The sequence below is a fragment of the Schistocerca serialis genome, chromosome 3 (genome assembly GCF_023864345.2).
Source record: "Schistocerca serialis cubense isolate TAMUIC-IGC-003099 chromosome 3, iqSchSeri2.2, whole genome shotgun sequence".
Lineage (NCBI taxonomy): Eukaryota > Metazoa > Arthropoda > Insecta > Orthoptera > Acrididae > Schistocerca > Schistocerca serialis.
The window spans coordinates 20,694,711-20,718,651 of record NC_064640.1 but is presented as its reverse complement, the minus strand read 5'-3'; the positions used below and the strand labels follow the sequence as shown (position 1 = coordinate 20,718,651).

General features: G+C 42.3%; 1 protein-coding gene across 1 annotated transcript in view; it reads left to right on the top strand.

The window, feature by feature from the left end:
- Nucleotides 1–23,941, top strand: part of LOC126469684 (uncharacterized) — a 477,049-nt gene that overhangs the window by 116,015 nt on the left and 337,093 nt on the right. The window contains exon 2 of the mRNA XM_050096837.1: nucleotides 2,282–2,339. Within this exon, the coding sequence (XP_049952794.1) occupies nucleotides 2,318–2,339 (22 nt within the window). The 5' untranslated portion in view covers nucleotides 2,282–2,317. The remainder of the gene's footprint in view (nucleotides 1–2,281; nucleotides 2,340–23,941) is intronic.

Here is a 23,941-nt window from a genome sequence, read left to right as displayed (position 1 = left end):
GTTAGGTGCATTGTACTGCCACCTACTGCCAGGTACTCCGTATCAGCGACCTCAGTAGTTCAAATGGCTCCGAACACTATGGGACTTAACATCTGAGGTCATCAGTCCCCTAGAACTTAGAACTACTTAAACCTAACCAACCTAAGGACATCGCACACATGCATGCCCTAGGCAGGATTCGAACCTGCAACCGTAGCGGTCACGCGGTTGACCTCAGTAGTCATTAGAGATCATGAGAGAGCAGAACGGGGTGCTCTGAGAATCTCACGGACTTCGAACGTGGTCAGGTGATTGTGTGTTACTTGTTTCATACGTCTGCACGCGAGATTTCCACACTCCTAAACATCTCTAGGTCCATTGTTTCCGATGTGATAGTGAAGTAGAAACGTGAAGGGACACGTACAGCACAAAAGCGTACAGGCCGACCTCGTCTGTTGACTGACAGAGACCGACGACAGTTGAAGAGAGTCGTAATGTGTAACAGACAGACATCTATCCAGACCATCAAACAGGAATTCCAAGCTACATCAGGATCCACTGCAAGTACTATGCCAGTTAGGCGAGAGGTGAGAAAACTTGGATTTCATGGTCTAGCGGCTACTCATAAGCCACACATCACGCCGGTTAATGCCAAACGACGTCTCGCTTGGTGTACGGAGCGTAAACATTGGACAAGTGAATAGTGGAAAAACGTTGTGTGGAGTGACTAATCACGGTACACGATGTGGCCATCCGATAGCAGGGTGTGGGTATGGCGAATGCCCGGTGAACGTCATCTGCCAGCGTGTGTAGTGTCAACAGTAAAATTCGGAGGCGGTGGTGTTATGGTGTGGTCGTGTTTTTCATGGAGGGGGCTTGCACCCCGTGTTGTTTTGCGTGGACCTATCACAGAACAGACCTACATTGATGTTTTAAGTACCTTCTTGCTTCCCACTGTTGAAGAGCAATTCGGGGATGGCGATTGCATCTTTCAACACGATCGAGCACCTGTTCATAATGCACGGCTTGTGGCAGAGTGGTTACACGACAATAACTTCCCTGTAATGGACTGGCCTGCACAGAGTCCTGACCTGAATCCTATAGAACACCTTTGGGATATTTTGTAACGCCGACTTTGTGTCAGCCCTCACCGACCGACATCGATACCTCTCCTCAGTGCACCACTGTGTCAAGAGTGGGCTGCCATTCCCCAAGAAACATTCCAGCACCTGATTGAACGTATGCCTGCGAGAGTGGAAGCTGTCATCAAGGCTAAGGGTTGGCCAACACCATACTGAATTCCAGCATTACCGATGGAGGGCGCCACGAACTTTTAAGTCATTTTCAGCCAGACTTTTGATCACATAGTGTATTTGTTACTTCTGATCGGGCATCCCAACTTCTGCTACTACGACATATTTTTTGTTGCGTGAGATAAAGTGAAAAGTCAGTATAAAATACAATCATAATACTATATGCACTAATTTTATAAACAACACACTTTATGCTTGAGTTGCGTCTGATGTAATGTAGCCACCTTCTTCCATCAGGATGTTGTCTCAGCCGTTCATTGTCTCTTGTAGTCGAGAAAAGAACTAACTTAGTTCATCTATCACCCATTTATCTGGCTGCGTGTACTACCCAACAACATTTAATTTTAATTACGATTTCATTAATTTCGTTCCAGTCTGTTCCCTGAGCCATCTGGTATTTGACGCCACAGAACTCGGTATTACTTTGAGCGACCTTATTTGCTGTGTGAGAAAGGAAGATGTAATTGGTTGCAGGTACCGTTTGCCTTTTCGTTGTTTCCCACAAGGATTAGAAGACGTTACTAGGTGTGGACCCCAAACATGCAGCCCCAATACTCTCTCTCTCTCTCTCTCTCTCTCTCTCTCTCTAATGGTTCAAATGGCTCTGAGCACTATGCGACTTAACTTCTGAGGTCATCAGTCGCCTAGAACTTAGAACTAATTAAACCTAACTAACCTAAGGACATCACACACATCCATGCCCGAGGCAGGATTCGAACCTGCGACCGTAGCGGTCGCTCGGTTCCAGACTGTAGCGCCTAGAACCGCAAGGCCACTCCGGCCAGCTCTCTCTCTCTCTCTCTCTCTCTCTATCTCTCTCTCTCTGACATCTAGAATTTGTTTTAGCTTTCTGGGACAGTGCCATAGCAGCACGGAAAATACTTCTGTTTGCGTTATAGGTCATTAGTAGTAGAAAGGAGGATCTTGTCAATGTTAGCACTGCTATGATAGGATGAGAAGTATTAAGTTTCTATTTTGGTGTGTTACAGGTTGGAGAGCAACACCGCCTCCTAACCAATGCAACTATGCGCTTCGTCTTCTTTACAGGTAAGTGATCATCTTGTAATATTATAAGTCACCCTCTCGTTTCCCGAAATACACCTAAAAGAATTCCCTTCGCCTCTGAATGACTGGCACAGAACCTGCTATAATGACCAGAGGTATTAATAAAGCAAGCAGCTTGGACAACTAGGATGTATGATTTTGTATGATTGCAACAACACGAAACTGCGACCGGATTTGTTTTACTTTCGTATGGTCATAAACTAAATGGTTGACGACAAATTCATACGAAACCGTGTAACATTATTGCAAATTGAATGCTTGGTTTCAAGAGAAAATTTATTCATAATAAGATATCATAGTTTATTCTCTTCGGAAATAGAATTTCACCGGCAATAGAACATCGGAACATACAAACGCCCAGCTTACAATTTACTTAGCTATGTTCAGAGATCGTAAACAAATAGATTGTGATTATCATGTATGGTGGCGACAGACTATGCGGACTTCAGTTCTTAAACACGATAACAGCTGCTCAGTGGAAACTCTTGCCATCTGTAAAGCAGATTATCAACGCGTTTCTAATTTATGGAAGCAAATATCCCACTACCCAGTGCAATAGTGTAGCCTTTGTTCTGCTTGTTAAGGCTCAATGATTGTTTGGTATAGAATGGGTACGTCCATAAAGTCCACAAATGTCAAGTAACCGATTAGTTTTATGGTAATCTTTGGTCGAACGTAACGAAAGTAGGCACAAACATAACATCCTCAACAACGTGTCTGTTTACAGAAATGCTTTCGAAAAGTGTTTTGAATCTTACTCACTGTTGAAATGTGACAGTTAACTTTTTGCAGTGCTTACTTAAGATGAATTTGATGGAATGTTCTGCAAACAATACTATCTTGTTATTCGTTGTATTTACCTCGCTTGTATAAAGTCGACAGAGAGATCACACTTAAGAAGGTCTGATTGACGTGATACAAGAATTAATGTCATAATTCTCATTCTGCAGCTGGAATCAAGGGGGAGACCACACACACCACATATTCAAAGTTGAGGGATTAGCGTTGATATGGGTTGGTATGGCCTCTGGCTTCCACTCGCGACCATGTTGAACTTTCCGATTACAGTGAAAAGACGTAGAGTAATTAAATAAGCTATTACATTAAAAGCTTTTGCCAGATTATAACCTGGAAACTTGTTTTGACTGTTTCGCGTTTAGCGTGTAACCGAGAGTTCAACTGAATTTACTTTTTTATGGGAGAGGGTGAATATAAACTTTTGTTTAAATTTGGTAGCAGTCACAGTTATCGTATTTTATTCTACAATAAGGCAAAAAACTCCAGTTATTAATAATTTCTTTGAGTTGAGAGTCCTCATCACCCATTGTTGGCATATATAGCTGCATTTCAACCAATTAAAATCTTACGGTAATTAAGCGAAATTATAATCCAAAAAAGACCACATAGGTAATGTTAAAAGAAAATTCTGGCCAAAGTTTAACACTGTTGCATTTGTCTCAAGGCGATTTAACTTAAATACCTTATATTCGCTGCATGGCGTCTATCTTACAGTCTCCACGATTGTGCTAATATTTGTTCCAGCTGTAAAATAAAGAGGTATGGATGTTTCTACAGGAAAAAAAATCGGTGTCACTCCTAAATGCCGTCTTTACGCGGATCCTTTTTCTCAAAGTAATGCACACCAGACGTGATTTCCAATGTGGTTATTGGACGCCCAGAATCGAAACAGTACATCACAAGGAACGTGCTCTTCAACGTGATTTGCGGCAGCGGGAAAGCGTCTCGGTTCATCAATGGTTATTGTGGTAATTGTTACATTTAACACTACACAAACACCGCTCCTACTTCGCTGTATCTATTAAAACACAAATTTCCTACTTTGTTCGTGTCTTAAACATATTGGTCTGTGTTTAATACGCGTTGTACTGACTTGCTAGAGGAGCGACCAGTGACAACGAAAGCAATCTTGCAATTTATTTGTCTGTTTCATGGCAGGTTCTTAAAATCACACAAACTCACTCTTGAACGGAGAGAACTCATACACAACATCAAATATTCCAGAACATATTTCTGTTAAGTTGATGAGAAAGCCCCACAATATATTAGATAGCATCAAGCTACTTGCAGAAACTAAGATGCAAACTCACAACTTTTTAGTTCACAGTTAACCTGTCTATGCCCTACACCACCGTTCACCGACGTTATTGCAAAGAATGGTTCAAATGGCTCTGAACACTATGCGACTTAACTTCTGAGGTCATCAGTCGCCTAGAACTTAGAACTAATTAAACCTAACTAACCTAAGGACATCACACACATCCATGCCCGAGGCAGGATTCGAACCTGCGACCGTAGCGGTCGCTCGGCTCCAGACTGTAGCGCCTAGAACCGCACGGCCACTCCGGCCGGCGACGTTATTGCAGTCTACAGCTTAAGGCTTTGAACGCCGGTATGTCATTACCTGACAATTATATCAGATCGCACCAAAAACGTAGCGGTTTTGATAAATTTTCAGTACACCGGTGCCATGAAGTGGTATACAATCACAGTAAATAAGTCATAACACGAAATGCGTCAAACAGGAAAAATCTCTAGCCGCCGATATCTCGTTTACCGTCACTTTATTAAAACAAAACGTACGGAAAACAACGCGTTATCGAGAGATCCCCAGTGTGCGGAGTTTTAAAACAGCATATATTCATAACACTTAAGTTACAAATTTCATTAAATGTGGACTGGAACTGGAAACGACGTAATCCAATATGGCGCCCCCCAAGTTGTGCTTGTGACGTAGCAACCGATCTTGCATCTCACTTGCCACGTTCCTCTCCGTGTTGCAAAAATGTGATGCGTATGATTCTGCCTTTCACGCTTATAATTTCTCCATAACATGAAATACCATGTTGTGACGTCAGAAAACTTGTACAGATCCACGTCCACGTTGGCTTTCACGTCCAGTGTGAGGACAGCTTTACAGTTACTCCATGAGCGCCCGTGTGAACTGGAAATAGCTTCCTTCTTCAGGGATCCAAAGAGAGGGCACTCGTGGGAACTGTACGAGGACTATTAATAAAGGTCTAAGTATCATCTCGAAAAAAATTAAGTATGAAATATTTTTTTATTTATTTGCAGGTACCGTAGAGGTACACATTGGAATCCCGCAGCACGCCGCTAGATACGACAAAACAAAACGGCCCAGCCCACTGATAAAGTGGAAATGCCATTTTCTTTTGGCTCCTCTGTCAGCTTACTAAGGTACTGCGTGCGGAATGTACCTGCAAACACACTAAAATTAATTACATATCTTCAGGTATTCGAGGAGATAGTTAAGTTTTATGAGTAGCTCTCGTAATGAAGGCGTTCCGACAAATAACAATGAAACCAGAGTATCAGTGGATGTGATACAAACATTTCCCATAAAAGCCCTTGCCACAGTGTTTTGCTTCGTGAATCCCCTTCACACATGCTCCATAACGTTCACAGATAAAGAATAGAATTGCGTGGATTGTAGTCGGCCGTTGATTTGCTCTGTTTGGGTAGGGAGATGGAGCGATGCGGCTCGTGACTTCCTGCAGAGGAGAAAGTGTCTGCCGGCCATCTCTTCCTCTTACACAATCGACGGCGACGGTTCACTAGCAGGCCTCGCTTTCTGTCCACTAGTCGAATACATGTCGAGTACACATATCAAGGAGACGTGCAGAATGTAATTTAGAAACGTATATTACAATATAGATTTTGAAAAGGTTTTTTGAAGTACGCAGTAGAACTAAACTGTGGGGCAATGAATACTGCAAGATGTCCCCACCATCTTACGCAGTAAATGCATCGTAAACACGGAAGTCCTACGGACATCAAATTTGAATGGAAACATACACTATGATAAAGCTGCAATATGTCACCCATTATTTTTTGCATACTGAATGAATGGCAGAAAGGGGTAAATCCTGGAGTAAAAATAAGTGAGGATACAGTAGTAAATTGAAACAGTAATTACTGTGCCGGCCGGAGTGGCCTAGTGATTCTAGGCGCTTCAGTCTGGAACAGCTCGACCGCTACAGTCTCAGGTTTGAATCCTGCCTCGGGCATGGATGAGTGTGATGTCCTTAGGTTAGTTAGGTTTAAGTAGTTCTAAGTTCTAGGGGATTGATGACCTCAGATGTAAAGTCCCATAGTGCTCAGAGCCATTTGAACCAGTTTTGAGGTAATTACTGTTATATATTCTCCAAGAGCGCGTGTACAAATTAGAGCATATTGCAAGCGAGTGCGACGCTCCAAAATAGAAAATGATAGCTTTCCAAGGTGAATTTCCTGGCGATCATACATAGATGCCCTTTACATGCCTTATGAAAAGATGCCGCACTTTTATTACTTAGGGATTGATTTAAGTTGTAGCATCGGCAGAAGTACAGAAATAACGGTGCAACTTTTCGCACAGATATATTGGGACTATCAGCAAAACGCTGAATAACAAGACGAATAAACATATAACAATAAAAATTTACCGATTCTGACATAAGGGAATGAGACTTGATTCTCCTTAACAGAGAGACCAAATACCAGAAATGAGATGAAAAAGCTAAGCATACTCTGTGGTGGGGAGGATAATTAATCGTGAACATCATACGAACAGAAGGAAATATTATAAAAACGGCAACGAAAATAGAAGAAAATAAGAATAAATAGAAATAACATACCAATAGAACGGACAACGGAGGAATCCCCAAACTAAAGATAATGCAAGGATATAGATTAAAATGGCGAAGAGATGTGGTAGGATCTCAGAAAATCGGAAAAAATTCTCTGGACAAAACCGGTAGTGTGTAGTGAAGAAGAAGAAGAAAAGGAAGGATAAGCAGAAGTGGTAGATTGTAATACACCATTGTTTTAACACTGAGGCTATCAAATTAAACGACGTGTTCCATTGTTCCCAACAAGTCGAATAATTCACCATCCTATTTCCATAGTATGACGCTTGAAGTACATAAACAGACCTCATGATATTTTTCATCCTAATATAAAGTAAAAGGGACAAAATATAAAAAAAAACATGAAATCATGTCAGAAATATAAAAGACATGAAATCATAACATGATGTCTATATAATCTTTGGCGAGTTCCAAGGCCTAAACAAACTGGACCCTCTGCTGGTATTTGACCAGCCCGAGTGAAACTCAAGTCACAGCACAGCGCTTGGCATTCTTTGTACATTTCTTCTTGGAATATTCTACGTCCTTCGTGAAGTCCGCTGGTTTTGTGGAACTCGGTATCACTCGACTCACCAGATCCCCTGCTGTTTGGTTTTTTATTCGCAGCTTTTACGAACATTATTACTACATCTCACCACTTGGTACTATTCATAACAACAGGAAATAACGTGTGACACACTTTGTACCACTTGTAACTGTCTACACTCACAAAAATACAGTAGGACTATTATGGAGTCACCCGAATTTTCGAATGTTAAAACTACCTGTCAACTGTAGACGTCTCCAGTACCAATAAATAAGTGACAATCGTTCCAAGAATACCGACTATCGTATGTGTCCCTGGTACTTGTGAGATCCTAATGTATTCTATAGTGCAGGTAGCAGGCTGATAAGCAGGTAAAACTTCGCCGAGCCAAGATCATTACTATCCTCCTGTACAGACACTAGCTTCGTTCAAAATGGTTCAAATGGCTCTGAGCACTATGGGACTCAACTGCTGAGGTCATTAGTCCCCTAGAACTTAGAACTAGTTAAACCTAACTAACCTAAGGACATCACAAACATCCATGCCCGAGGCAGGATTCGAACCCGCGACCGTAGCGGTCTTGCGGTTCCAGACTGCAGCGCCTTTAACCGCACGGCCACTTCGGCCGGCCACTAGCTTCGTTTGCTTCCACCCTTCCGGGAAGGTTCCAAAGAAGCGAGTTCTCGAGGCAAATCGTGGAAGCAGTAACCTGCGAGAGAGCTTCAGACCTGAACTTCCTTCTGTGTCTGTCCCACGCACGTCTCTCACACGCTGTTATTGCTCCCTGTGATGCGACAAGGCATACGGCCTATTCCTTTCACGTTCATCTGACGGCTCTTCATTACTGAGCTTGGCCTAGCGCTGAGGTTTATGTTTACACAAGCATTCACTGCTGGTTTGGGGCTGCGAGTACACAACAGTATTCTATGCGTCTCCCAAATTTGCATTCATTCATGGTTTTCTTTAAGTGTGTTACGACGGAGGAAAACAAGCTGACGACAAGGTGAGAGCAGTATAAGGGACGAAGAATCGAATAAAGGCACCGCTGTGGAGCTGCGGACGTATAACACAAAGACGCTTGCAAACAGAGCATCGTTCGCATGTTAGGTGCTAACGTTCTTTGATCAGTGTGTGACAGCCAGTGTCTTTAGTTACATACTATTCAAAAGCACACTCAGTACTTAAGTGTGGAATTTTCGTGTGGGGAACAAATGCACATAGTATTAAAAAATGTTCAAACTACAGAAAAGGGGCATAAGCAAAATAGTAGTAGGGCTCACTGACAAAATCTCTTCAAGACAACGGAGATTTTAACTACACCAAGAAAGTGCTCGTACATTTACCAATCAGATATGCGCATGAGGAAAACCTCGATACTTGCTGTATGAACAGTTCGTTCCATGGCCATGCAACGTGGTCTTGACCAAACGTGCATTTACCATGAAACAATAAACATAATCTGAAAACACCGTTTTCGGCTAAGGAATAAAATTATACAGTAAATTGCCTATTACGGATAACGAGATTACTAAAAATCTCCCTTTCAAAAGCGGTTAAAATTACCAGTTAACCGGTACCTTCTGTATAGTAAAGGATTAATCAGATAACACAGGACAGGGTTTGGTAAAAGAATGGAACACAGCTACATTATAATAAAACCCCTGTGTCATCTTGCAAAACAATTTCTCATTATAGTGTTACTTTTTCTTCTCTGACAAATCTTACACCAAAGCTCTGTAATGGATTATGCTAACATTTTATCTCCAGAATGAATTTCTCACTCTGCAGCGGAGAGTGCTCTGATATGAAACTTACTGGCAGATGAAAACAGTGTGGCAGACTGGAACTCGGACACAGCGGCTAAGTGCTCTGCCGACTGAGATACACAAGCACGACTCAGGACCCCGCCCCACAGCTTTACTTCCACCAGTACCGCACCTCCTATTAACCAAACTTCACAGAAAAATTCACTCAGTAAACGAATCACAAGGCTGTGGCTAATTCGTGCCTCCACAGATCCCATTTTTCCAAGAGTGTTAGTCCCGCAGGTTTCGCAGGAGAACTTCTGTGAAGCTTGAAAGGTGGAGATGAGGTACTGCCGGAATTATAGCTGTGCAGAGAGGTCGTCCGTTGTGCTCGGGTAGCTCAGTCGGTGGAGCATTTGCCCACAAAAGATAAAGAAAGGTCTTGGGTTCGAGTTCCGATTTTAATCTGCTAGTAAGTTTCCGCATCTTATCTTCTTTCTGACCTCAGCATCTCACTTATAATTGTGGGGTACTGACTCATTTTTTCAGGCAAACTAATCAGAAGTTGCGAAATGGAATCAAATATCATAGTCAAGGTTCTAATGACAGCTGACAATGTATATATAGTGTGTGTAGTGCGTGCAGTTATTAGTGTTTAGAAATGAATTGACAGTGTAGCACTAGCTTTCCACATAACGGAATAACCTCTTTGCAAGAATGTATAAACAAAATACATTCATCATAGAACATCGATCGTGTAACTGTTCGACCTCAAACATTACAAGTTTGTGTTTGTAACAGTATTACACAGAAGGTGTAAACAATATTTTCACTCATGAATGTATAAACAAAACAGTATTGTACACAAGTAATAAACGAAACTAGGCTGCCCTATTTAAAATAACACACTGGTCTTGGATTCTGAAAGATGGTGAATTTAATCCCTATTGGGCCATCCTGATTCAGATTTCCTGACTGTACTAGAATCACTTGAGGCAAATGGCAAATAGCAAGATGGTTCTCATTGTAGGACCACGGCCAACTACCTGCCACCTTCTTCTTCAACTAAGCCTTTGAGCAAGTACATGTCTGTATACAAGAATTTAGCTTTTTGTTCTTTAATTTTTATATCACGAAATTTCAAATATCATTGTAAAACCATACACGAACATATAAACAACTACTACTACTACTAAGGACTCATAATTGGCTGCAAATACTGATTACACCTTCTGTGTAATACTGTTACAAACATAAACGTGTAACGTTTGAGGTCATATAGATACACGAACGATGTTCTATGATGAGTAATAATAATTTCATGTGGTCGAACGGCATGATGAGCTTTTTTCTGTTGGACGTGACTTAGGTATTCACAAACTACGCCAGTGCATGCTACTGAGGAAGAAGAATCTACAGATTAACAGGGAATGTGAACCACATGTCGTTCCTGGCAAATGTTCGCATTGCTGTGAGATGAAGGCTATGTCAAAGGCAGACCGAAATATTCGGTGGTCTTTGTAGGATTAGATCCCGCGACCTTTAGGGTTCCACGCACGCGCTTTACCACTAAACCACACCTGCGATGACTGAACGAACGACTTGACGCTAAAGTTTCCATTACGTGTGCCTGTGATGCTAGTTGAGCTCATAAATTTGACACTTAGCCTTACTTCATCTCCTCCTTTGTTCCCTTTCTTTCATAAATGTATTGTAGCAACTCCCTGAAACAACGGAATTAGAACGGGGATAATCATCAGCGTGGTTCATATGTGTAATACTTGCACGTAATCAGAAAGTAACGAACTTATAAATTCCGTCACTCTTTTTCTTACTCACTCTTCTCAAAGATGTGTTTGTTTTAGGTTAAGAAACAAAGTTATTTAGGAGCTATGAGACAAAAAGAGGATACCCGAAGCGATGGGAAAAGGAAAGAATCGTCTCGATATGATCTGAGATCGCAGCATTTTGCTGAGCTGAAGAGTCTAATCGGCTAGCGATAGTATTTACGTGCTGTATCAAACCAACTCTGGTGCTGATGACAAAAACAACACAATAACTGGGTTGTAATAGTTACAGAAACACATTTAAAGGGCCCTTGCTTAACCACAGAAAGCTGCATGTTCAAATTATACTGCGATATTCGTTGTGAAATATGTTCTGCCTTACCGTGTAGGCTGCATGTTCAAGACGAATTTTGTAAACCGAAAAACTGAATTATTCTCCACACGCAGTGAAAGCACAAAATAAGGCGACAAATTTGTAGGTCATAGTCCAGTGACGTGGGAGTTATGGTTACATATTAGGGACGACCGCAGAACTGTTGTCGCTTTTCTCAGCACGTGTAACACATTCGTAGCATGTCTTTGCTAAGTACGTTGTTGTTAGTATAACGACGTAATACTCTCTTATTACACTACTTTGGCCACGTAAAGAAACACACTGGACTGAGTTTGGTTCAGTCAGCCATGCGCGTTTTGGTATTCTCGCGAAGTGAAGCAACGCCAAGCACGCGTCACGCCGCCGCGGTTGTCGATTCTGGCTGAATCACAAACACAGGGGAACTCCAAGCCTTCAGCAGTTCAAAGCCTCTCCAACAATTCAGTCAGCTCTTCAAACATTTTTCTGGTTACAGAACGGAATATCCCGGTAGTTGTGTAGAAAGTACTGTAAATCAATGAAGCAAGGAATTCTGCGCACTTGTTCGAGTTGGTGGTATTCCTGACTGTCTAATCAATACCTACTGTGTCTGTACTAATAATAAAATTTTCACGAGGTTTTCGCAGGTAACTTAAGCGTAGCTTGGGGCAACATACAGCCTTTGTTTCATCGAAATCGGAACACGAAAAAAAAAGAAAAGATATCGTAACTTAAAATTTTATCTAAAATCATCTGTCCACCTTAACAAAGGATAGTCTCCATCGCACCACTCTCAGATTTAGCGGTCGAATAGCCTAATGGGTAGCCCGTCAAAAACTTAGCAGAGAAAACAGGATGAATGTGTACTGCACTGTGGAAAAGAAGCAAAATAGAAACAGTGAACAGTCCAAGCATAAGAAGTGCAACATCGAGCAAACTCTGAGAATCACGGAGTTGAACGCCAAAGCGGGAGATCCGTGATCCGTGTTCAAATATCACACATACCACTTTTTTCATGAAATTCTGAACTTTCTGTCCGGTCATTGACGTGTCTGTTCTCCTTCTGTAGTCTTAGCAATTGTCTTACTATACATTGGTTACAGCATATGAGTGATGTGGTAAGAATATATTACCGTCGCAAGTTAATGTGATGGACAGTGAGAGCAGGCGAGATGCTGCATAGACGTCTTACAGAAATGAAAACAACAAACAAACGAGTGTGAACTACCTTACAACAAAGGAATTCAAGAGTCAAAACTTTCAAAACGGAACGCGACTCGTAACACGTTGTACTAGTCTAGAAGAAATAGGAGGTACGTACGTCTATATATCCCTTCCTTACACCTCGCTGTTGCAAACTCACGTTAAACCACGACACAGACACAAGTCTGTATACACTGAACAGACAAATCAATGACCGGATGCTCAGTTCATAATTTAGAGGAGAAAAAGAATGGTGCGCGAGGGAGGTTTCAACACGGAGCTGTTTAACCTCAGTGACATAAGTATTTTCGGGAGTTTACATCAGTGACGGAATTAACCGCCGGAAACTTATCTTTAGTGATCGCATAAGGGTTCCGTTTTTACAGATTGTGGTACGCAAAGGCCCTTATTTAACTTCCGTTCCGAAGCGTAGGAGAGATTCACGACGTTAACAATTGGTGTCCTACTTCTATCCTTGCCGCTACGTGGAAGATAACAGAGGAGGCCCCCTGCATTTAATTGTCAGACTTTCTCAATACGATTGGTTCGTTGACACAACATATGTTTCGATGTCGTAAAAACAGATCTGGTAATGATGCTGTGAGTTGGCGGATTTTCGTATGGGCCGTTTCCCTACAGAAATGGCGAATTTTAGTAAGCTGGAAACTGTCGTCCGGCGTGCGCACTAATGACATCAGAGAAAAACTTTTGGAGACCAATATTCTGGAAGTAGGAAATACTTCCGTTCGGAGCTCGCGAGATCTTAGCGGGTGGCGGAGAATATTCACATTGAGGGACTGGATAACAACAAATGTCAAAGACAGGAATATGATGAGAGTAAAAGGACATAATTATTTACGACAAAGCTTTTACTCTGGAACAATTATTTTTGAAGTTATCCTATAAAATTTATATCTTCATTAATATTAATCTCTTTATGACAAATTAGATGACTTCTTAAGGACAATCAATTTAGCTGCACAGAATTTACATTCGATACCCGGCACAAGTGAGACAGTGTGAAGTAATAAAATATATGTTGAAAAACATGAGACAGTTTCTTTCGCAACAATACCAAACCCTTATGACTACCTTCCCATTTACGCCCAATTCTTTTGTGCTATAAATTATGCAGTTTAAGAGCAATGTTTAGTAGCATGTATCTCGGGTACCACTAATCGTAGACTCCACCACTTAGGTTTAATTTTCTTGTTTCATTAGCGCGTATTGGACGCCATATATTATAGTAACAAATTATGAACAATTTTAACCACTTACATAGTACTTATGAGACACGTTATCACGTCTATTTGTGACGTCAGAGGCCAGGGAGAGGAGTCGACAGAAGAACAGGAAGATAGGCGCTCAGTTAGTGGTGGGCACGGGCGGTTAGAGCGGAAGCTCGGTGGTGGGACGGAGTGCGGTAGGAACGGTCTGTGGTTCGATTTTGCTGAAGTTGTGTTTGAGTTTTGTTTAGTAGCCGGCAGGTGTTCAACAATAGCATAAGCGGCGGGTCGGCTACGTTAATGAATTATAGAGCTATTAAATTTTATTGATATTTATAGTTACGCTGAGACGTGTCAGTGATTTGATCAGTGAACTTGGACAATGGAACTCTACGGAAGGATTCGTGCCTATTTGCGATGCTCACGCTCTGATATACATCATGATTCAAAGAAACACGTAATTAGGCTGCACCTTCATTTTACACAATAAAAATTTTTGTTGAAACATTAATGATACGATGTGTCGCCGAAATCATTTTTTGAACTTGTCCAGATCTAGTGAAATTTCAGAGACCTTCAGCAAGACGCTGCAGATGTATCCATAAAAAGCGGTAGCGTGCAAATACCCCGAACAGACATAGTATTCAGCATATTTAACTGTTCAGCCGGAATTAATAAATTCCGTAATTTTGTTGCTCGATCCGGTGTGTCAGTTCGTAATTTGGGTTCTCGGCCGGTATTCGTTTATTGAAATAGATTGCTAGGTAAGCAGACCTGTGAATACAGTTATGGGACAGATTAGGTGCGATTACGGTAATCAGTACGATAGTGGTAACCATCGAACCGCGGTGCTTCAATGACATGGTTCCGATGCAGCGGCGATGGAGTAACTATCGGCGGCAGTGGCTCTAGCAATGTGGTTTTCGCCGAGGCGGCAACGGCAGCGACAAGCGACTTCACGATATGGGGAGCATGCGGAGGCAGCAACACGAGCATCTGCGGTGGGCGACGTTCTAAATCATAGTTAAGTGAGCGGTTGTGCTATTGTACTTGAGCGTTGTTTTTCAATCTCGCTAGCCACGGCTGACAGCACCAAGAATCTATGAGTAATCAGGAAATTTTCAAATTATTTGGGGATGGGGAAATATTGCATCCATGGGCAATAACAATGAGTTCTTTGGCAGGATCAAATAGTAAATTAAGGCAAATGAAAAGTAGCATGAGTAAATAAGTGGGGGAGATGAGTGATGAAACTGCGAAAATGAGATTAGAATTAACGAATGAGTTAGAAAGTCATACAAAATTGCTTCAGAGCATCCATGAGAGAATTTTAGGGGTAGAGTCTAGCTTAACGGCAAAAATTGAAGCAGTAGAGGTAGAACTAATAATAATGAGCGTATGGCATTGGTGGCCGGAAGACCCCTCGCGGGGCGGTTCGGCCGCCGCTCCACAAGTACCTCAACGTTACTACGGCGACTTGCGAATTAATGAGGATGAAATGATGATGAAAGACACACAACACCCAGTCATATCGAGGCAGAGAAAATCCCTGACCCCGCCGCGAATCAAACCCGGGAGAACTGAGCGTCAGCGATCCAATGAACTAGAAAAGAAAATAAAGGGGGAAAGAGAGCTATACGCACGGGTCAAATTTCGGAGCTACGCAGCATAAACAGCGATGGGGAAACGCATCGGGCAGGAATGTACATGACAAATCAGATTTCTCAGCTTCGGAATGTGTGGTACTTTTCTGGTGAAGGAAAATAATGTATAGTCGATTTTATATCTAGTTATAATGGTCATTTTAATGTAGGAATGGGTGACTATTCAAAAATTAAATTTGGAAAATATAATTTTGGTCATGTGCAAGCATTGCCATAACAAAATGCGAGCGCATTTTTTGATTTCACCACGTCCGAGAGAACTTCATTAGATACATTTTGGAGGTAGAATAAGCAGATCCATCTGATAATGAACTTCTAAACTACCAAAGTATCGACGCGAGATGGGAAGCATGAGTAGTTCTTGATCAGTGGAATTCCTTCGTTGCAAATAAAGGACGTGATACATATTAATGGGCATGGGTTGATTTGGAGAGGGAGATCAAACAGCGAGGTCATCGGTCGCATCGGATTAGGGAAGGAAGTAGGCCGTCCTCTTTAAAGGAATCATCCCGACATTTGCCTGAAGTGATTTAGGGAAATCACCGAAAACCTTAATCAAGATGGCCGGAAGTGGGATTGAACCGTCGTCCTCCCGAATACGAGCGCAGTGCACTAACCACTGCGCCACACATATTAATGAATCAGTGAACGATGGCAATGAAGTATCAATGTGTTGCGATGTAAATGAGTCGTTGAGAAATGACAATTGTGAGATTAATTCGTGGGACGTTTATGATGGTCGCACCCGTGATGAGGATGTCGACTATGAGTTTGTTGAGCCTTCGTGAAAAAGTGATACGAAAGTTAATGTCACTGAGAGATGAATTATTCTAACTATACAGGGAGGGTGGTGCCAGCCATCTAAGTGACGCGTCGTTAGAGATGTTTCCGAACCGTGTTATTTGACGGAAAATGTGCAATGCATATCTTTCTGTATGAAGCTTCTGTTGTCCTCGACGGTGATATTAGTAGTGATTGAATGGAGAAATATGAAGATGATTATGGTGTAGCTGTTTGGGTTTCCTACGGTAAAGTAAATAAAGTGTTGATGCCTGAGGAATGGAAAGTGAAGAAATCTTGAGTGACAAGAGGGTGGGATGGACTAGGAAGTCATGTTGGAATAAGGAAAGCATTCAGTAAGATTTTTAGTGGAGGTAAGTATGCAGAGCCACCCAGTGAGGGAGCGTTTATTATAGAAAAAAAATGTATGTAGAGAAATCGTTGGACATTTTTATTTATTTATTTATTTATTTATTTATTTAACCTGGCAAGATTAGGGCCATCAGGCCCTCTCTTACATTTATGAGAAGAAGTTGAATGTAAGAGGACATCAGCGGAAAGGGTACAGCCAATAATTAATATAAAATTTGGAGACATAGGAAGCAGTGCTTTGCTGGAAAGTGGGAGTCAGTTATCGGCAGTAGTAGCGGAATTTTTAGATGCAGTCAGAAACGCTGATTTAGTTGAGGTACCTATCGGAGATGTTAGAATAAAGACAGTCACAACAACTTACAATAAGCCAGTGAATAAAGAGTTTATTTTAGAATTTGAGGCGTATGACAATAAATTAGCAATGAGTTGTTTACAAGTGCAGAATTTGTCCGTAAATATTGTCCTGAGCATGGACTTTCTGTGTGAGTACTCGTGATGCATCAACTGTAAGCATACGACAATAGAGTTTAACCAGGGGGCAAACAGGAGACACGTGCCGTTCAAAGAGGTCCTACAGGGGAAGGATTTAATGGCACACATTATCCGAGACATATACACAGAGAGTGAACAATGTATCATCGATCAGTTTGGAGAGAAAGTCGACGAAATTTAACATCCGCATGTTGAGGGGAAACGCGAATTGCTAAATTTACTATGCAAGTACAAAGAGATCTTTTCCGATAAACCAGGCATCTCGAGAGATTTTTATTACAAATTAAAAATTTATAATTGCTTTGGCTTCCGAGGTCAAAATCAGTTGACGTGAAAGTTTACTGAGCATGATACAGATTCATAATGGAAAAAAATATACCGGAAAAACCAATGTTTCGGCTGTGCTCACAATGGTCTTCTTCTGAGCCTGCAGAAGTCTCGGGAAACGCAGAAAACTTTTATGTCAAATTAAAAATTATTCCACATAATCCTATAAAAGTGAAGCCATATTTGACAGCTTTATAAGATAGGGACGCTGTCAGGTCGACGTTGGAAGACTGCGGCATAATGGTGCGGAGAAGGAAAAGTTATTGCAACCCAGTAATTATTATTATGAAGTGGGACAGGTTAATTCTGGTAGCCAGACATCTTACCAAGACAACTGTCAGGTAAAACGGGAATCGTGGGAACATTGATGAACTACACACATCAAAAAAGTTTTGCATCGACTCTGTTCCCAGAACTCATGAAGACAGACGTAGACTGTGGGTATTATATCACAGACACAGTGCCTTTGACTGTTCAGAGATGTCACTAAACCCGCCCAAAGACGTAAACAACCATGCGTGAGCAGCGCCTAATAGACGTAGGGGGTCCGACAGCCGATCAGTTCCAGTCATTCCACCAGGAAGGAGGTACACGGCTCATGTTGTCTGTAGTTCAACCAGGCGTAGACGGTCAATACCGCGGTTCGATAGCGCTCGCATTGTTACTTTGTGCCAGTAAGGGCTCTCAACGAGGGAAGTGTCCAGGCGTCTCGGAGTGAACCAAAGCGATGTTATTCGGACATGGAGGAGATACAGAGAGACAGGAAGTGTCGATGACATGTCTCGCTCAGGCAACCCAAGGGCTACTACTACAGTGGATGACCGCTGCCTACAGATTATGGCTCGGAGGAACCCTGACAGCAACGCCACCATGTTGAATAATGCTTTTCGTGCGGCCACAGGACGTCGTGTTACGACTCAAACTGTGCGCAAAAGGCTGCATGATGCACAACTTCACTCCCGACGTCCATGGCGAGGTCCATCTTTGCAACCACGACACCATGCAGCGCGGTACGGATAGGCCCGACAACATGCCGAATGGACCGCTCAGGATTGGCATCACGTTCTCTTCACCGACGAGTGTCGCACATGCCTTCAACCAGATAATCGTCGGAGACGTATTTGGAGGCAACCCGGTCAGGCTGAACGCCTTAGACACTGTCCAGCGAGTGCAGCAAGGTGGAGGTTCCCTATTGTTTTGAGGTGGCATTATGTGGGGTCGACGTACGCCACTGATGGTCATGGAAGGCGCCGTAACGGCTGTTAGATACGTAAATGCCATCCCCCGACCGATAGTGTAACCATATCGGCAGCATACAGCCGAGGCATTTGTCTTCACGGACGACAATTCGCGCCCCCATCGTGCACATCTTGTGAATGACTTCCTTGAGGATAACGATGTCACTCGGCTAGAGTGGCCAGCATGTTCTTCAGACATGAACACTATCGAATATGCCTGGGATAGGTTGAAAAGGGCTGTTTATGGGCGACGTGACCCACCAACCACTCTGAGGCATCTACGCAGAATCGCCGTTGAGGAGAGGGACAATCTGGACCAACAGTGCCTCGATGAACTTCTGGATAGTATGCCACGACGAATACAGGCATGCATCAATGCAGGAGGACGTGCTACTGGGTATCAGAGGTACCGATGTGTATAGCAATATGGACCACCACCTCCGAAGGTCTCGCTGTATAGTGGTGCAACATGCAGTGTGTAAAAGGTCGGAAATGATGTTTATGTTGATATCTACTCCAATTTTCTGTACGGGTTCCGGAACTCTCTGAACCGAGGTGATGCTAAACGTTTTTTGATGCGTGTAATTCCCTAGCTCAAGAACATAGCTAAACTGAAATTATGTGCTGATAAATAGTTTAAATACGGAATACCATGTTTTGATAGGTTATGTACGACTCAAAATGTATTTAGTTTGTGTCTGTTCAAAACCAGACACAAGGTAAATAGATTCTTTGCTTAAGTTGTTGTTTTTAAAGACACATGGAGTTGTGGTCATGGGCGAATATGTCACTACGAATAGTTTTGAGTCATCAGTTCTGTGTGCTTCACGTGATAAGCTTGGCAAACCAGGCGAGGGTTTTTATAATATTGTCCAATGAGAAGCCGCGAGGCGTGGAGTTTCAGTTACTGATGAGGGATTTCTTTGGTTTGATTGCATGATAGTGTTAGTGAGGCTTGGCGTGCAAGAGTGGAGGCAACGTATAGCACAGCTGGCTGCTTGACAAGGTGCTTGGATGGGCGAGTTTCTCGACAGGTTCGCATGACATACATGAAACGGGCTAAAGAGGGAATAAAAAGTCAGCGAGTTACATAGAGCAAGTTGTGCTGTGCAGTATTTCATTAGGTCTTGGTGCGACGAGTTCATAAAGCATTTTCATAACTGTCTTTAATCAGATGCCAGGAGCATTTAAAATGGATATTCCAAACCATGCCTCCAAGCAAGGAAAGCAAATTTATTATCAATTCTCTGAGAGACATAGTTTCTTGTATCAGTTCATTATTTTATTTAATCAGTTTTATTGCTTTTCTGTCGTATTTGGAGCGTAATTTCATATACAGAATTATTGGTACATTTATAGGGACACTTGGATCCATTTTATCATACTAAATGTAGGCTAGAAGGCGTGTTGTTGACAGTTTCTCGATGAAGATCACACATAATTTCACCATTCAATAAAGTCTCATGAGTGGATTAACTTATTTTAAGGTGAGTGCAGAACAGTGCTACTAAACTTGTTGTTGCACTACATTTGCAGACAAGTTTAGCGGGGGTATTGCAAGTTGACGGATTCTAGCGTGTGCCGTTTCCTTACGGAGGTGGTGGATTTTAGTACTCTGGGAACAAGAGCGAGGGCTGGACGGTACCTTTGGGAATCAGTGTTCTGGAAGCGAGAAATGGCTTACAATCTGAGCTCTGGAGAGTATAGTGGATGGTGGAGAATATTCATATTCAGGGGCTAGATGACAACAGGTGGCAGACAAAAATTTAATAGTCAAACGAAGAGAATAGAAGGACAGAATTTTTGACGATAACGCCTTTTCTCTGGAACAATTGCTTGAAAAGTTATAATATTTGAAGTGTACTGACACTTATAACTTTTACATTTTCTTTAATATTAATCTGATTGTGACAAACAAGATTTCACTGATCAGCTCTTGCTTAGCTGCACCGAATTTACATGCGGTCCACAGCACATGCACAATAGCGTGATGTAATAGAATAGCAGAATTCATTTGTTTATAGATTGACAGTAGTTTGAGTGGTGGACTGGTCATGTTAATGAATCACGTAGGAGGTACAGAGTAAATTTATTTAACTGATATTGTGACTTACTCTGAGATGTGTAGGTAATTCGATCAGCGAACATGGACGATGGAACTCTTCGGGAATTGTCAGCGGTTCATCGAATAATTTACGTTAGGGGACATGAGAATTGTTTTCGGTCTACCGCAGAAATAGTTGTGCCTGATTTGCAGTGCGCCTGCTCTGACGTAACTCAGGTTTCCTTGTCTCAAAGGAACGCGTAATTAGATAAACTTTACCTTTGTTACAATAAACTTCTGTTGATACATACATGATCACATGTGTCTCCGAAACATTTTTTTAAGTGGTACACATATATTGAAATTTCAGAGACTTTCAGCAAGACGCTGCTGACATAGTTTTAAAAGGAACAGATACTTACGACAGTACATACACAAGCCTAAGAAACATAGCATTCAGCGTATTTAATTGTTCCAATGGAAGTAATAACTTTCGTAATTTAATTACTCGATCTGTTGTGTCAGCTCGTAATTCACTCTTTAACTTTACCGACCACATTCTTAAGTTCTTCATTCACAAGTCATTTACTTCTGAATTGATTTAAACAAAGCTTTGAGTTTGGTATATTACTCACAGTTGTTTCAAAAGCTAGACAGTGCAGGGAATTACTCGAACTAAGCGTCGCAGGTGTCCAAGGCTCAATACTGACATTTCTTTATTTTCTTCTGATAATCAGGGACCTTCTTCTGGGCCTTCCACTCGTCTCTTTTGTGTGACTCGCAGACCACACACATTTACTGTTTCGTACTACTCGCGTCTCGAAATGAAGGACGAGGTTAATGTCGCAACTAACAATTTTCTGAGGAAGGACTAACAGTAAGCAGACATCGATATGAAATTTACTTTATTATCTTCTGCCAGCTTTTGGGTGTTTTCACACGCATCTACGGACTAAACCTTATACCTGCATGTTGATGGATGGATGTTTCGTATACGAGAGACTTTTTTCTTATCGCCGAGAGTATCTACTTTCGTAATCTGAGTCCTCATACAAACCGTTCTTATTTTTGACCACTTTCTTCGCGCTATCAATCAGATGATTTATGTTGTGGATGTAAATTGATTCATGCACTCTTGCACCTGAAAATTTACATCTGCATCTACATAGATACTCCGCAAGCCATCGTACGGCGCGTGGCGGAGGGTACCCTGTACCACTACTTGTCATTTCCTTTCCTGTTCCACTCGCAAATAGAGCGAGGAAAAAACGACTATCTATGTGCCTCCGTATGAACCCTAATTCCTCGTATCTTCTCTTAGTGGTCCTTACGCGCAATATGTGTTGGCAGCAGTAGAATCGTTCGGCAATCAGCTTCAAATGCTGGTTCTCTAAATGTTCTCAATAGCGTTTCTCGGAAAGAGCGTCGCCTTCCCTCCACGGATTTCCATTTGAGTTCCCGAAGCATCTCCGCAACACTTACGCATTGCTCAAACCTACCGGTAGTGAATCTAACAGCCCACCTCTGAACTGCTTCAGTGTCTTCTTTCAATCCGATCAGGTACGAATCGCAAGCACAAGAGCAGTCCTCAAGAATAGGTCGCACCAGCTTCCTATATGCGGTCTCCTTTACAGGTGAACCACTCTTTCCTAAAAGTTTCCCAATAAACCCAAATCGACCATTCGCCTTTCCTAACACGGTTCCGCCTCATATTGCTTTGCAATGGCATGCCCAGATATTTAAATGACTTGACTGTGTCAAACAGGACGCTAGTAATACCGCATGCGAACGTTGCAGGTCTGGTCTTCCTACTCATCTGCATTAACTTACATTTTTCCACATTTAGGGCTAGTTGCCATTTGTCACACCAACTGGAAATTTTGTCTAAATCGTATTGTATCTTGCTATTGTCACTCACCTTCGACATCTTACCGTACACCACGCCATCATCAGCAAACAACCGCAGGTTGCTGTCCATCCTGTCAGCCAAATCATATATATGGGAACAACAGCTGTCCCATCACACTTCCCTGGGGCACTCCTGACGATACCCTTGTCTGTGATGAACACTCGTCGTCGAGGACAACATACCGGCTCTTGAATAATTAAGAAGTCGTCGAGCCACTAATATATCCGAGAACTTATTCCATATGCTCGTACCTTCGTTAACAGCCTGCGGAGTGGCACCACGTCAAATGTTTTCCGGTAATCTAGAAATGGGGAATCTGCCTGTTGTCCTTAATCCATAGCTTGCATATACCATGTGAGAAAAGGGCAAGCTGAGTTGGCTGGTTCAAATGGCTCTGAGCACTATGCGACTTAACTTCTGAGGTCATCAGTCGCCTAGAACTTAGAACTACTGAAACCTAACTAACCTAAGGACATCACACACATCCATGCCCGAGGCAGGATTCGAACCTGCGACCGTAGCGGTCGCTCGGTTCCAGACTGTAGCGCCTAGAGCCGCACGGCCACTCCGGCCGGCGGCAAGCTGAGTTTTGCACAAGCAATGCTTTCTAAAACCATGCTGATTAGTGGACATAAGTTCCTCAGTCTCAAGGAAGTTTATTATATTCGAAGTGGGAATATGTCCAGGGACTCTGCAGCAAACAGAAGTTAGGGAGATTAGTCTGTAATTTTGCGGGTCCGTTCTTTTACCTTTCTTATATACTGGCGTCACCTGCACTTTTTTCTAGTCACTTGGGACTTGGTGCTGGGTGAGAGATTCACGATAAATACAAGCTAGGTAAGGTGCCATTTTAAATCGAACTGGGATTCAGCCCGGACCTGGTGATTTATTTGCTTTGAAATCTTTCAGCTGTTTCTCTACGCTAGGTATGCTTATTATTGTGTCGCCCATACGGGAATCTGTCCGATGGTCAAAGGACGGTATGTTTGTACGATTCTCATGTATGAACGATTTCTTGAATGTGAAATTTAAGACTTCGGCTTACATTTTGCCATCTTCAACCGCCACACGAGACTGGTGGACAGTGGACTAGATGGAAGACTTAGACCCGCTCAGCGATTTTACGTAAGACCAGAATTTTATTCGGTTTAGTGCCAGATCTTTTGCTAAGGTGTCACGGTGGTAGTAGTTGAATGCTTCGCGCATAGATCTTTTCTCAGACACACGAATCTCTACTAACCTTTCCTTGTCG